General features: G+C 45.6%; 1 protein-coding gene across 4 annotated transcripts in view; it reads right to left on the reverse strand.

Annotated features, from left to right (window-relative positions):
- Positions 1-15,196, reverse strand: part of PHF12 (PHD finger protein 12) — a 40,137-nt gene that overhangs the window by 5,752 nt on the left and 19,189 nt on the right. For all 4 annotated transcript variants that reach the window (XR_014257795.1, XM_082442784.1, XM_082442783.1 and 1 more), the window contains 7 exons: positions 12,655-12,727; positions 9,623-10,016; positions 8,331-8,451; positions 6,978-7,110; positions 4,763-4,927; positions 1,982-2,140; positions 566-1,361 (listed from right to left, as the gene is read on the reverse strand). Coding sequence is in view for 3 of the 4 variants with exons in the window: in XM_082442784.1 (XP_082298910.1) it covers positions 566-1,361; positions 1,982-2,140; positions 4,763-4,927; positions 6,978-7,110; positions 8,331-8,451; positions 9,623-10,016; positions 12,655-12,727 (1,841 nt within the window). In the remaining variant the exon portion in view is untranslated. The remainder of the gene's footprint in view (positions 1-565; positions 1,362-1,981; positions 2,141-4,762; positions 4,928-6,977; positions 7,111-8,330; positions 8,452-9,622; positions 10,017-12,654; positions 12,728-15,196) is intronic.

Consider the following 15,196-nt stretch of genomic DNA (forward strand, 5'->3'; position numbering starts at 1 on the left):
CAGGTCTACACCAGGCCAAGTATGGATTAAGGGACTGCCTTTTGGAATGTGGCCCGAGGGCAAGCTTTTGGGCCAGACCAACCTCTGTGGGCATCTGCACTCCCTGACATGGAAATTCCTTCAGATGAGCTCTCTCTGAGAATCTGGATCAGGTGTGGATCTAGTTTCTGGTGTGGATCATGAAACACTGAAGCCATCACCCAGAACCTCAGGCTGACCACAGTGGCTCCAGAGAGCATGCTGCTTTCCTCTAAGGTGAAGGAACAAAACAGGCAGAAGACTAAGCCTGGAAGGTGTGGGAAGGTGGAGCGAGAAGACCCAGGCCACAGTTCGAATCCTGCACTGACTTGGTAGGTTACCTTAAGGAAATCACTTTCAGAGCCTAAGCAGTCCCACCTACAAAATAGGGACAAGTTAACATGTACTTTCTCTTCTATCATAGAAACGGGGGAGGACAAATAATACGGACATCAAAGTCCTCTGACACATTTACAGGGATACAAGTGTTTTTTGAATCTTAAGTCTTATTTGCCAGGAAGAGCATGAAAGGCTGAGCAGCACTCACCTGACGATGGCGCTGGTGAGCAGAATCGTTGGTTGGCTCCTGTGGCCAAGATACCATCTCCTGCTGCTTGGGGGGGAGTGAGCACCCGGGTGGCATTTGGGGGTGAGCCCAGTGGCCTTGAATCTGTCAACGGAGGTCCTATCTGTGATTGGACAGTCTTTCTTTGCAAAGTGCTGGTGTTCTCGATGCTGGCACAAGAGCTGGGAACGGAAGGGGGTAGGCTTGGGACAGGAACCAAACTCCTCTGGGGGCAAGAGCTGGGGCCAGTGGCATTCTCTGTCTTCACAATGATGCCGACGGTGTGGTTCTGAAGCCCCCCAGCCGCTGGTGGCGTGAGGGGCCGAGGCCAGCCTTGCCGGTGTGAGAGGCCTGGTAGGGGGGTGTTGGCGCCTGGAAGTCGCCGGGGGTCCGTGGAATCAGTGGGGCTGCTGTAGAGGTGTGGGCCATTGGCTTTCACCTCTGTGTTCACTGGCCCGTTGGCAGTCCCACAGGGGGCTTTCTTGGATTTTTCCGCACAAGAACTGCAGCTGATGTCCTCTAGGGTTGGGGGCTGGTGGGGTGGAGAGCAGCTCAGGGAATTCTGGGTGCTAAGCCCTGAGGGGCAGGACAAGGGGTAGTGGGAAGGTGTAGGTGCCTTGTCAGCTGTTTGCAGGGAGTTGGTGATTGAGCTGTCAGTCACAATAACAGGCTTAATATCAGCCTTCTCTGTCTGCTCAGAGTCCCAATGCGAAGGCATCTGCTTAGCAGATAAATGTTTCAATATGCTGCACTGGAGCGCAACAACACTACAGAGCCACTGCAACGGAAGGAGAGGAGAGGAGAGGAGGGTGAGAGGCCTGGGAGGCGCTGGTCCTTCCTGCCACAGAGGCCAGGGCTACAGCAGAGCTGACAAGCACTGTTTCCGAGGTCGCATCGCGAATGCCCAGAGAGGGTGTGCTCGACTCCTGAGAGGGTTCCATTTCCATTCCCAAGCAAGGCTTGCTGGTATACTCGGCAGGCAACACCCTGGTCAGCAGAGCTTGGGATTCCCGTTCTGACTCTGCCCCTAAGGCTCACCTTGTCACCAATATTGAGCAAGCACCCAAGCACCTGCTGTGTGTCCAGCACTGTCACCTAACTTCTCTAAAAGGTCTACTGATCTGTTATTACAAGACAGATTTGCCCGTCTCACAGCACACTGGGGGACTGATGGAGAGAAGCAGACCAGTTGACTGTGTAGTTCTCTTACTTGCCTCAGGACCTGAGCCAGAGGTTCTCTCTGGAACATTCAACTCAGGGGGCGGGGTGGTGGTGGTGGGGGCTCAGGGAGGGGGAGGGTGGGGCTGCAGAAGTTGGGGATGAGAATGACTTCCAATAACAGCTGCGGCGAGGTGGGAGGAAGATTGGATTTGGAATCCCGGCCCTGCCTTCACTCACCTCTTGCTGCTCTGCCTGGGTGGCTAAGTGCTCAGAGTTCAAAAGGTGCGTCTGTGATTCCTCAGGGATCCCATTGCAGATCAGCTCCCCGTCCCGAATGGCCGCGGGTGCAATGAGAGGGGGTGGAAACTGGTACTGAGATTTGATAGCATCGGGAACCTGTTCAGGATAGATAGATAGAAGGAGGAAGGAGAGGGTGATAGTGCCAACAGGCCCAGTGGATTCTGCCCTGGCCATGCTCTTCTGTTTGTGGTGCTGATGCCCAAGGGGAAATCATCCACTAGGGTGTCCACCGAGGACGAGGAGGCCCAGTGGGCTGCTACTGCTCTGTACTTCCATCTCTTTGGCTCTGACACACACACACACAGACACACATACACACACACTAGCCTGAGAAGGCATAGAACTGGAAAAAGCAGCCATGTCTTCCACTTTTCTTCATCAAGGTCCAAGAGCTGCAGAAACCAGGCCTTCTGGCATGCTGCCTTCTGCTTTGGCCTAAAAAGTATAGGATGGCCACTGGACAGGACTTCAAATTGGTACTCTAGGCTCTTATTGATCAGTATCAAATTTGAGAGATGAGTGAGCAGTATCTGAGAGATAAAAAGTTAAATAACATCACATTCACAGTGGAAATGCTCAGCGTGAGGCCTGTCTCGTGATAAGCATTCAATCAATGTCAGTTTTCTTCATCCATTCATTCATGACTCACAAAACAATTGAAGACCTATTTGTTGCAAAAAGACAGAAGACACACCCTGAATCACACCACGTATGAATGAAAGAGCCATACAAGCAAAGAGTCATTCATACATTCAATCAACATTTATTGAGCGCCTCCTGAGTCTGGGCACTATGCCAAGTCCTAGAGATCCAGAGATGAACAAAACTTAAGCCTTGCCCCCAAGGAGCTCACAGTCTAGTGGGGAGATAAGCACAGAAACATTACAATACAATGTAAATGGGTCCTAGAAGACAGGCATGTCTAAAGAGCTATAAAAAACACAGAGAGCGCTTATTTCTGTCTGGGGGGCAGGAGCTTGGGATTAGGTAAGATTTCATAGGAAGGCAGTATTTGAGCTGAGACTTGGAAGTTGAGGACAAACTTCCAGGTAGACAAAGGGGAACTAAAAGTAGGGGAGGTGGACTTGGAAAACATGTGAGATGTGGTGACCAAGTCCTTACAGAGGATAAGGGAAGAAGAGCTGAATTTTGGTTTGAGGGACTGTGTAGAGATCACTGTCATTGACTGAAACAGGAGATACAAGAGGAAGAGCAGATTTGGAGGCAGAAGACTTTTGGTCTCGGGCAGGCTGAGACTGAGGTGTCTGTGGGATGGGCGGGCAGATATGAATCTAGGTATGATGAGAAAGGCAAGGAACATGGAATTGAGAGTCATCACCACTAACAGTGGTGGCTGGTGCTATGGGCTTGTCTGAGGTCATCCAGGAATCGGAAGTGGAGAAATGGGGCAGTAGGCTAGCCTAAGGTTGCCCCTGGGGAAGAGTGAAGGGGTAGGGGGAAGATGAACCCCTAACAAAGATAAGATATGAAGGTCTCAGTTGATTTTGCCTGCACTGTTATACATCAAGGATGAAGGCCAATGTTCCAGAACAGAGCTGGAGCAGTTCTCTGTCACTGTCCTCTGGTACTAAGTCCTCATTTCACTCTCAAACTGTCTAAGAACAAAATGCTTTTCAGGCAACTCATACCCCTGGATTTTCCTCGAGAATAAGGAAACATTTAAAAAGGGGGAGGGGGCATCATAAAACAACAGGATTTTGTCAAGGCCTCCTGGCCTGTTCACTTCAGCAGCCAGGCTTTCTTCCGAATCCACATGGTGAATCACACAGCTGAGATTACTCTTAGATGTTTAAGGTATGAGGCATGTCACCTCCAATATACACTACCCTCAACTGCAAATACCTTCATTTAACTTTGGAAAACTGGTGTTTCTACTGACGCATAAATATTTACACAGTTAAGAGTTTGTTATACAATTTTCAACAGTTAACGTCTTGCTAGCCCTGACACCCAGTGGAAGTGTGATGAGTGATTTTAAAGTGTGGCTGCCACCAAGTGGCCATACTTGAGAATTGCTGTTTTCCACTGGTGCATGGGACTGTCTGCAGGATTATTTCAAGAGAAAAATCAAGTTTACATTCAGATATATAGTGTTGCGCCCTCTAGGTTAAATGAATGAGACCGAACGGTTTATGAGAGCCTCAATACTACCAAATGCTTTTCAATGAAGGAAATACTCCCATCCATCTCTGTGGACACACTTTAGCAGCTGTCAAATGCATACAAATGTCAGGTTATACCAGTGTCACAATTTTTTGAGTATTGGTGATATATTAACAGCAGCCCAGAAAAATGGATAGTTCCTCACCTTCCATATAAGGCCTTCTGCTTAATCACGCTCACCTTCCCCTCACCCGACAGCTGTGGGAAAGGGGCCATCTAACAGAAACAGATGGAATGAGTGCCAGACAAGGGGCAGTAAAAGCAGAGCACACCTAAGTTTGGTGGGAGGGCCTAAAGGGCACTTATCCTCAGGAGAACTAGAAACCTGGCTGAGTTTGAAGGCCCACTTGGGGGTTTCCTGACCACCATCCCCAAGTATTAAAATGATGGTCACATTCATTACTTGCTAAGACACCACAGACAGATCTCAGGGTCTTCAGTCTCCCCATCTGTAAAACTGGGACCACGATCCTCTGTCCACCCCAGGAAGGCAATCGCAGACCACCATCCTGCCTGCACCAGGTTGTGACTCACCTTCAAGCTTCTTCTTTTGACCGACGGGAGCACGCGGCGGTTAGGAGGGTGCTTCTTGTGGATTCGGTTCAGGAAGTCCACTTTGACAACGTGCTGCGAAATGGTGTCCTGGAAACGGTCAAACACCTGGCACCGATTGCTCAGCGTCATGTTCTTCTGGTTCAGCTAGGGACAGAGCAGACACACTCCTGCAGTGAAGTTCAGAACGCACCCCCCTCCCAATTAACTCTATTCTCTACTTTTAAAAAAGAGGAAGCCCTGGGCCAAATGGGCTCCTTCTGTCAGGTGCTGGTATGTCAACACTCCCGTCAGAGGGCCAGGGAACATGGATGAGACGTTCTCCCTTAACCCTGCCCAGTCCAGCCTAATTCCTACTTCCTGGGGAGGCTTGAGGGGTACAAGAAATAGGGAATTAGCCAAGAAGTTCCCTTCCAAATTCAGCCTCTGACAGTCGTCTATACAGCATATAGGGTTCAGAGGAGATGCAGGCCTTGGCCCTAGAGCGCTCCAGACTCCTTTCCTAGCAAGGGATTTTCTTCCACCAGAAGCAAGACTGTTTCCTGTATGGGAGCTTGGCTGACAGGTGAGATCAGCACCAGAATACTGTGTCTCCTGCCCTATTCCTCCTCCACGGTACTAGGGAACATTAGTGAACCCATCTAGATACCAGAGCCTTGCTCTACAGCAGGCAGAAAACCTTGGACTGCTCTCAGAGGCCACAAAGAGGGAAGAAAAGTTTGTGCAGCAGCATAGAGAAGGCATAAAGAAACGATGCCTCTTTTCCTCTTCTACATCTGGTCCCCTACACATTAATTAAAAGAAAAGGGGACTTCCTTGGTGGTCCAGTGGTTAAGAATCCGCCTTCCAATGCAGGGGACGCGGGTTCCATCCCTGGTGGGAGAACTAAGATCCCACATGCCGTGGGGCAACTAAGCCTGCGCGCTCTAGAGCCAGCCTGCCACAACTAAGACCCGATGCAGCCAAATAAATAAATATTAAAAAAAAAAAAAAAAAATCTATGTGGCAGCTTCCTAACTAGTACATTAGGAAAAACCCCTAAGTGGCTAATAAAAAGTCACCCAATTAATAATTTCTCTTCTGCTGGAAAGCTGCTCTTACAGATTCATATTTGGGTTGACTGCTCATGGTTGGTTTTTTCTGGTTCACCAAGAGGCAAAACAAGACCACTGAGCCTCGCCGAGAGGCTTCCTCCTACGTAAACTTTTCTGAGTGGCATTAGTCAAATGAAGAGGGCCAAACAAACCTTTTCTCCCTATGTGCAAGTCTATAACTGAAGTTCCTCTCGGTGCAAAGTGGACAGCACGCTGTCATGCTGAAGGCAAGCAGTCATTCCACGGTTATCATCATCTGATGGACAATGTCTTAAGCAATTACCCTTTTAATTTGGAAAGGCTGCTCTTATAAGGGAGCTGCTCTGCCTGAGGCCCTCTCCCATTCAACCTTCCGAGTGACCGTGCCTATCAGGAAATGTCCTAAACCTCTTTTGGAGATAGCAAATTACAGTTCTATTCTAGCCCCGGGAAGTAGTCTGGAAAATGTAACCAAACCTCCTGGGAGATAAGATAATAGAACCCTCATACCATTCATTCATTCATTCAACAACTTACTTACTGAACACCTATTATGTGCCATGACAAGGTCTTTGTAAAGAAACAAGTGAAGGGCAAGAGCCTCATTTGGTGCGTAAGACACATAAGGTGTTCAATAAATGGTTGACTGTCTGGAATACCGTTATCTGTGTCAATTCTTCAGTTCTCCAAAGTTACTGGGCAGTTAACTGCCAGTGCTACGGGAATAAATATTTTAGAATTTTCTTAGTTTGTTCCCTCTAAAAACAAGAAGCAAGAAAATATGGAAGAGCATTTATTTGTATAAGGTTGGGTCTAATGCACTCCCCCTTTTAGGGCTGTAAAACCAACTGCTTAATTCATTACAGAGGAAATTATTCATGAACAACCAAGCGCTAGTGGGTTAAGTCTGTCTGTGCGACTGAAACAAGGCATTGCGGGAAAAGGCTAAATGCACAGCTGAGGCATGTCAAAGTAATCAGAACTGAGTAGGATGGTTTGCAGAAACCAGCATCTGAGAGATTAAAGTGAACTCTGGTACAAAGCTGACTATACTATGCTTTCCACTGAATCAGTCCATGCCCCAGCTGTGCCCACAGAGGACTGAAGGACACTGCTGTGCTTACCACCACATGTTCGATGTGATTCGGACACATCCATCTGCCCAGGGGCATGGCAGTGAGCGGTGGCTCGAGGCAGTCCATGTGGAACAGGAGGGGGCAATAGTCACACTGGATAAGAGGGGCCACGCGACAACTCCTGCAAAAGAGAGATACAGGCCATTTCTATGGCAAGGTGGGAGAATTCAAACAAACTCTGCACTGTGGAACAGCTTCCCTTCCTTAATCCTAACAATGTTCTCCCACACCCTCCTCCCCAATAATCCGGTTACATTCACCATTAGGAAGATGGATGAAGTTGGGGGCTACCACCAGGTTCCTCATTATTCTCTCTTCTAAGAGGAATGTAGAGAAGTGAATGTTTTTTTGGAGTAGAGCTAAAGTGGTTGTCACAGCAGGAATGATTACTGCTTGGTACCCACTGGGGGAAGACAGCCAATCCTGCTCTGATCTTTCTACTCCTTAAAAGAATGCAACTACCTCAGTTTAAAAGAAAAAAAAACCAAACCACTAGCAGCCTTTCCAGAGTCTTATACTACAAGAGGAAAAGATTTCTCTTCCACATGAAGCACTCAGCAAAACTGACAACTAGAGAGTTGTGCTGGAAAAATGGTTTTGTAATGTATTCGTGTAAGCATAGATCAAGGGAGGGTATGTAAGCTAATGCCAATTATGATTTGTAACTACAATACTCAGTGAGTCCTTAAGCTGCTCTGGAGACACAGTTTGGGCGTGGCTCAGAGTTCCGCTGCTCTACTGTCTGGTTCCCTATAGCTTTTGCTGTGGAACATTTCTTTTTGATAGCTATTTTCTCCTGCTATCCTGCCCTTCTAACACATCCAAGCCAACAAGTCCAGCTTCAGTAAGCAGCTGGTTCCTGTCACTGAGGAGACCCTATTTGAAGGAAACCAGCGTCCCAGGGAAGCTACAACCGGGGCAGCCTAGAGGCTTTTGGAAGTCATCCAGTCTGATGCATACCAGCTAGCATGTATATTTGTACTACTTTAAAATTCATCTTTAGTGCTTTAAAAATCATTTGCCTTTTCCAGGGATGTGTGTCTCCGCTGGCCACAGTTCTTCCTGCTAGCCAGTCTAAATATCTCATGCTTCATTTTAAGTCCAACTCCTCTCGTTCTAGCCTCTATAAACACAGTTTATAGTACTTCTGCACCGTGATTCTTCAAGAATTTTGTTAAAACATTCAAGGCTCTGGTCAATTAGTCACTCAGTCTCTTTGTACTCATACCATCAGAATATGGGTTATCTATATTTAACACACATGGTTTGGAAGAGACAATAGAAGAGAGAAAAACATTTGCTAAATATGAGGAAGAGCCTCTTGCTATGGAAGAAAAATACCTGTTACACGTGAAACAGACTTTGACTGGTAAGGGAACAAGACCATTGTGATCTAACTCATGCTGTGTCTTCTTCACGTTTTTCCCTGTGGTTTCCTCCTTTCTTCTCCTCTTGCTAGAACCTAGAAAAGAAATTGGTGGTGCTGAATTTTCCCTGGATGGAGAGTTCCTAGTTCGGGATATGGAAACAACAGTAAGTCCGAGGAACAGGTCTTAGTAAAAGCATGTGTCACGGCCTGGACATGCATCTCTTTCTGAGGCCCCCTGGGCTGGTTTCAAGTGAGAAAAAGAATGAGAAAGGACGAAAAGGGAGATAAAAGTCAGAACTAAGATCACAAGTCACTTGCTCTATGGCAGAAACACATCTAAATGTTTTGCAGACATGAAGTGGTCAGAAACCTAGGTTAGATACTGGTGACTTAAGAAATAGAAATACCCAGGTCAAATGGTCAATAAAGACTATTCTGTGAAGGCGGCTGAGGAAAAGAGTATAATTTTACTGCATTTTTATAGAAAGCAGAAAAGCTGTGAGTCTGTATGCATCCTACTGACCAGCAGGTTTCTTAAGCCTGCCAATTTCACTTTCTCTGGGAAGAAAATAAGATCTAGATGCTTTGTGGTATCAAGTAGAAGCCATGAGTTGATTTAAAAAAAAAAAGGGAATGGAGGGCAATTTATAATATCCATCAAAACTACAAGTGCATAGTTTAAAAACAATATAAATGCATAGTTTTGACCCAGCAATTCTAGTATTAGTAATTTATCCTACTTATCCTACAGATACACTCACATGTATACACTCACATGTATACAATGACGTATTTACAAAATTATTTGTTGAAACAGTATCTGTGGTAACACAAGATTAAGCACAACCAGAATTTCCATTAATAGGAAATTGGTTAAATATATTATGGTACATCTATATAAAGAAATTCTAGGAGATACATAAGAACCAAACAGTGGTTATCTGTGAGGGGTAGGAATGTAGAAACTAGGCAAATGGCAGACAGGGATGGGTGTGAAATTTTTCATTGTAACCCTTTTTATATTTTTTGATTTTTGAACTATGTGTATGTATTACCTTTTTTTTTTTTTTAAAGTGATACTGGGAAGGGTGGAAAATAGAAAACTGAGTAAGCATTGTAAACCTGCAAAGATCTCGAACCAAGAACAGGAACCTGAGACGGTGGCGACACGGACAGTGACCCCACAGGCGGCACAGCCCTTTGGTTGGACAAGAGTCCTTTGGGGAAGCCGGGGTAGGGGAGAGGATATGACAGTCTGGCTAACCTGGTAGTGCAGTGGTACAAGTCAGTTCATTGGGCAACTGAAACTGGGTGGGGTTCCGCTCCATGGCGGCAGCAATCAGCAGCTCAAAGGGGCGCCTTAGCTGGGGCTGCACATAGTCCGGCTCTGCTGCCACTGGCTCCTCGTCCACGTCGATGATGTCCTCGTCGACATCATTCTGCTCAGAGGTGGGGGTCTCTGTGCTGGCATTGGATGTGGGCGTGCCAGGCCGGCTGGCTCTCCTTTCCAGGATTCGGGCATGGGCAATGGCCTTGAGTTCAGTTTTGCTAGCTGATCTGTCCAACAAGTCAGTATCGCTGCTGGGGGATGTAGTCCGTTTGCCAGATTTGTCCACCAGTCCATTGACGTGGCCCAGCTCCTTTTTCTGCTCTCGTTTCTGTGCAAATAAACAGGTGGGCCCATCACACAAAGTAACACAAAATAGAAAGAGATGGATGCTACAAAGTCCTGCTAGACCACTAACCAAAATTACGAAAGTCTCTAATATCAGAGACTCATCCACCTGGGGACTTGGAACATTGGTCTGTTAAAGTTGACAAAACTATAGCTGAACTAAACTAAAGCTGGCAAAACCACTGCAGCAGGGAATCACCAAAAAGTACAAAAGTTAGAAACAATTTTACAAACCACACATCATATGATACATAGTATCTGTACACGAGGTAGGGGGGCGGGTAAAGGGATAAAACGTTAATTCAGTGAGAATAAACTTAGACTAAGTGAGGACAGTGAGAATAACGTAGAGAATCAAGGAGAGCACTGTTGTTGGCCTCGGAGTGCCCTGAATGGTTTTAAGAACTTTGCTCAAAATACAGAAAAACCTGCAGAAGCAAAGGTAAAAAGTAAAACGGGCAAGCAGAGCTCCCTGTCCAGGGAGGTTGGGTGCTGACTTGCAAGGCAGCCACACCACAAGGTGGAAGGATGGTGTGCGGAGGGCAGTGATCCAGCAATCATGGCGTCCAAGAATGGCGGCTTTCAATGTCTCAAGTTTAACTAGAACTCTGACAGTGACACTTTTGAATGGAAAGGTGGGGACATGGAAAAAGATTAAGTGTACAGAGTAGGACTGAATGACTGATAATACATTTTCCTCCAGGGCTCCAAATAGAGTGGTCAAATGAAGGTTTAGCACTGGTCTCCAGTCAGGAGACCTGGGATCTTGTCCCAGTTCTGCCACACTGATTCCCTATGACCTTAGGTGACTCAGGCCGGAGGGCAGGAATTTCTCTATGTGTAAAGTGAGACTAGTAAGACCTTTCTTCTCCTCCTCTCAGGGATACGGTAGAGAAAAAGAGCATCACGTATATGAAAGGGATGGCTCTGAGTTGGGGGAAGATCTAGCCTCCACTAGGAATAAGACCTGAACATCAGAGGTTGATGAGGCCCACAGGATGTATCATTTCAATCCACTTCACTGTAACTGCAGGAGGCCAGAGGGCTGTAGAGGTGATGGTGCAAAAGGCAGATTTGGCACTGGTAGGCATAGAGGTCCATCTGAGAGCAGGTCAGAGTGGCATTTCAGGAAAAGCACACTCTGTAGAAAAAGGCACACTATAATACAATCCCCAGAAAGTAGCGCTGTTTCCAGAAAATTGATGAAGAAGTAATAGGGCTTTGGAGCGAAACAGAATTTGGTTCAAATCTTGGCTGTGTCCATTCCTTTGAGTACTTGGGTAAGTTCTACAATTGTGAACCTCAGTTTCTTCCTTTTAAAAAGGGAGAGAGAAAAAAAAAAAAGGAGAATATACCACCAGTACCCATAGTCGGCTGTAAGGGCTAAATGAGATAACACATGTAAAAAACCCAGCTACGATGAGCACTAAAACAATGTTAGTTCCTCTTCTTCACTCTCTTTTCCTGGCTTCACCTCTTCCGCCACAGCTGTTTCCAACCCTTTCAAGTCCAGCTTCTTTGAGTGGCAAGTTTCTGAAAGGCCTCCTGGCTGGCAGGTGCCTCTAACTGGCCCTACTCTAATCTAGCTGGGGACACACAGGTAGAGATCTTGGGAGGAGGACAAGCTGGAGGACACCCTGGTTTGTGGACTTCAAGAGATATTAAACTACAGCTGTGATTAGGTGGTTGACTTGGCCTTGGCTTGCTTTAATAAGAACCCTATGCACACATTGAAGAATAAGGTCTGCCTAATTGTTTACCTTCTTCTTAAAGGCTGAAAACTGTTACACACATAAACCACAATCTCTGAATCATCTCATCCTGTTTCTGCAACCAAGGAAGTCATCATTCATTGTGACATCATGTTGAGGGGCCAGGAAAAGAGGTGATGTCACAACAAAGGAAAGTTGCTTGGTGTATAATTAGTGTGGGGTGGAGGGCAGGGAGTGGTTTACAATTCACAGACAAATTTTAATCCACAGCCTATAATTTGAGGATTGGGTCTCTCATAATCTGGGTGGAAGCACACCTACTTCCTTTTTTGATAAGGGAGCATTTAGCTTTCGTACCCCACAGAAGTTCTCAAAGTAGAAAATTATGTTCTCAAAGCCAGTACTGAATTATCAAAGCAGAGGGAAGGGGAGCTAAAGAAAGGTTAGGCAACCTGGGGTACAAGTGGGTCCAAGTCCTCTCCACTCCACACACCTGGCCAAGCTTCTGGATACCAGCAACTTATTTGCCTTGGGGTGAGGGGAATCCTTTTTCTATCAAGCTGGAGAAGCAGCCTTCCTCTTCAGCCTCTTTCAGCCACTGGATATGGCTGCCACATTCAGGCCACTTATCAGGAGGTCTACAAGGAGATCAGACTACTCCTGTCACTAGTGAATGAACATGGCTCAGTAAATTAACACACCTTTTCTGCCCATTTCAGCAGCCCATGTTTGGATTTTAGGCCCTACTGGATTCTAAACAGTCACCATGGGGAGTGTGAGGGTGATTCCAGGGCTGGAAGAGACAAGAAGGGACAAAAATGCCTTCAGGGCCAAGCCGTCTTAGCTCTAGAATATCAGTGCTCTAGATCTGGCATCCTGAGCAAAGCCTTCAGAAAGCAGCATTATTACCTTTCGGCGAACAGTGCACCGGTGACACATCCACTCCCCAGGAGGCAACATCTCTTCACTCAGTGGAGGGTTACTGTGGGGAAAAGACAAGGGCAAGACTAAGTAACTAACCCTTTGATGCAGCAGGGAAAAGCCTAACTAGGTCTGACACAAAGCTGCATGTCCCTCAACTCCTATTCTGGCCAGTCCTGCAGCACTGCTTGGGTTCTCTTATCCTTCAAAATGCTTACTTGCCATCATTTACAATAACCTAAGGAGTAAGCATCCCTTCCCATATCTTAGAAAGAGAAGACAAATCCAAAGCTGTTAACACTGGGCTTACAGGGAAAGATACAATGAACTGGTTTGGAGCCTTGAAGAGTCATTCCCAAACTCTGCACCACGCTAATAAAATCACTGAGAGAGAGGTCCTCCGCCATCTTTTCAAAGTCTGCCAGTGTAAGTCCACAATCTTCCATCTGCTGTTCAAAGCCCTCTGTAAAATGGTCTCCTTCCAGGTTCCCAGGCCCCTTTCGGGTTCTTTTTCTCCTAGTTAAACTGAAGACTTGCTATTTCTTCCTTTAGAACTCTTCCCCTTGAAAGCTATGCCTACCAAAACCCTATTCATCCTGTAAGGGCTGCTTCAATCAGCCTATGGTAGATTAAAGATGCCTACAAATTTTTTGCTACTCCTTCCACCCGGAAGTAGTCCATTTCCTTCCTCTTGAATTGAGCTTGTCTTGTGACTTTTTTTTTTTTTGGCCACAGCTAGCGGCCAATGGGATCCTAGTTCCCTGACCAGGGATTGAACCTGCGCCCTCAGCAGTGAAACTGTGGAGTCCTAACCACTGGACCGTCAGGGAATTCCCTCTTGTGAGTTGTTTTGACCAACAGAATGCAGCAGAGGTGACAATGCTGTAACTTCCATGGCTGGGTCTGAAGAGATCTGCAGAGTCCACTTTTACATGCTTGCAATGTTCCATCTCAGAGCCCTGCTCTCATGCTGAGAGGTCACATGGAGGAGACTTAAGGCACTCCAGTTAACTCCAAGCCAACAGCTAGCACCAACTACTGCTATGTGACTGAGTCATCTTGGATCATGCCAGCTCAGTTGAGCCTCCAAATAACTGCAGTCCCAGATAACAACGTGAACAGAAAAACCACCCAGCTGAGCCTAGTCAACATGCAGATTTGTGAGAGATAACAACTAGTGTCTATTTTAAGCCACTAAGTTTTGGGGTAGTTTGTTATTCAGCGATAGACAACTGAGCACACAGCTCCTCCATGCGCTCTTCCCAGATTACTCAAGACATCCTTCCTTCTTCAGCTTTCCCTTGTGTGACAATTCTCTTACTTCTTTTATTAGAGGAACCAAGACAAGGACTGGATCTCTTCCCTCTTTGTATCTTTATAATATAGACGTTGTACACACAGTAGTCAGTCAGTAAGTCAATACTGAATCAAAATTACAGCTGTGTAGGGCCAGCCTTACTGCTCCTCCAGATCATTGATTTCCACTAAGGTTACACCAAGAACCATATGAAATTTTATTAAATTCTTAGGAGGGTCACGTTTATAATGTCTATACAGCAGTAGTTCTCAAAGTGTGGTCCCCAGACCAGCAGCATCAGCATCATCTGAGAACTTATTAGAAATGCAAATTCTGTTCGAAAAGATATATGCTCCCCAATGTTCACAGCAGCACTAGCTACAATAGCCAAGACATGGAAGCAACGTAAATGTTCATCGACAGGTGAATGGATAAAGAAAATGTGGTATATATATACAATGGAATATTACTCAGCCATAAAAAAGAATGAAATAATGCCATTTGCAGCTAAGTGAAGTCAGACAGAGAAAGACAAATATCCTATATCACTTACATGTGGAATCTAAAATGAACTCAGTTAGAAAATAGAAAAAGACTTACAGACATAGAAAACCAATTTATGGTTACTAAAGGGCATAGCATAGGGGGATGAGGGGTAGGGAGGAGATAAATTAGGAGTCTGGGATTAAAATATACACAGTACTATATGTAAAACAGGTAAACAACAAGGACCTACTGTATAGCACAAGGAACTATACTCAACATCTTGTAATAACCTATAATGGAAAAGAATCTGAAAAAGAATGTGTGTGTGTGTGTGTATCCACATGTATAACTGAATCACTTTGTTGTACACTTGAAACTAACACATTGTAAATTAACTATATTTCAATTAAAAAAAAAAAAAAAGAAGAAATGCAAATTCTGAGACCTCACTCCAGGTCTACTGAATTAGAAATTCTGGGAGTGGGGCTCAGCAATTCATGTTTAACAAGCTCTCCTGGTGATTCTGCTCAATACCAAAGTTTGAAAACCACTGCTATACAGAATAAGGCTACATTTATTCTTAAGAAATGCCTACATTTGGTTCCTGGGAGTCACCTACTTGGAATGGTATGGAGGAAATTTTTTTTTCAAAATACATGAGAAATGCTAAAAAAATATTATTATATATATATATGGACTATGAATATATAAGGACTCTCCTTTAAGTCCCAGGCCTTGATGCCAGGC

The sequence above is a fragment of the Balaenoptera physalus genome, assembly GCF_965194825.1.
Source record: "Balaenoptera physalus genome assembly, chromosome: 20".
Taxonomy (NCBI): domain Eukaryota; kingdom Metazoa; phylum Chordata; class Mammalia; order Artiodactyla; family Balaenopteridae; genus Balaenoptera; species Balaenoptera physalus.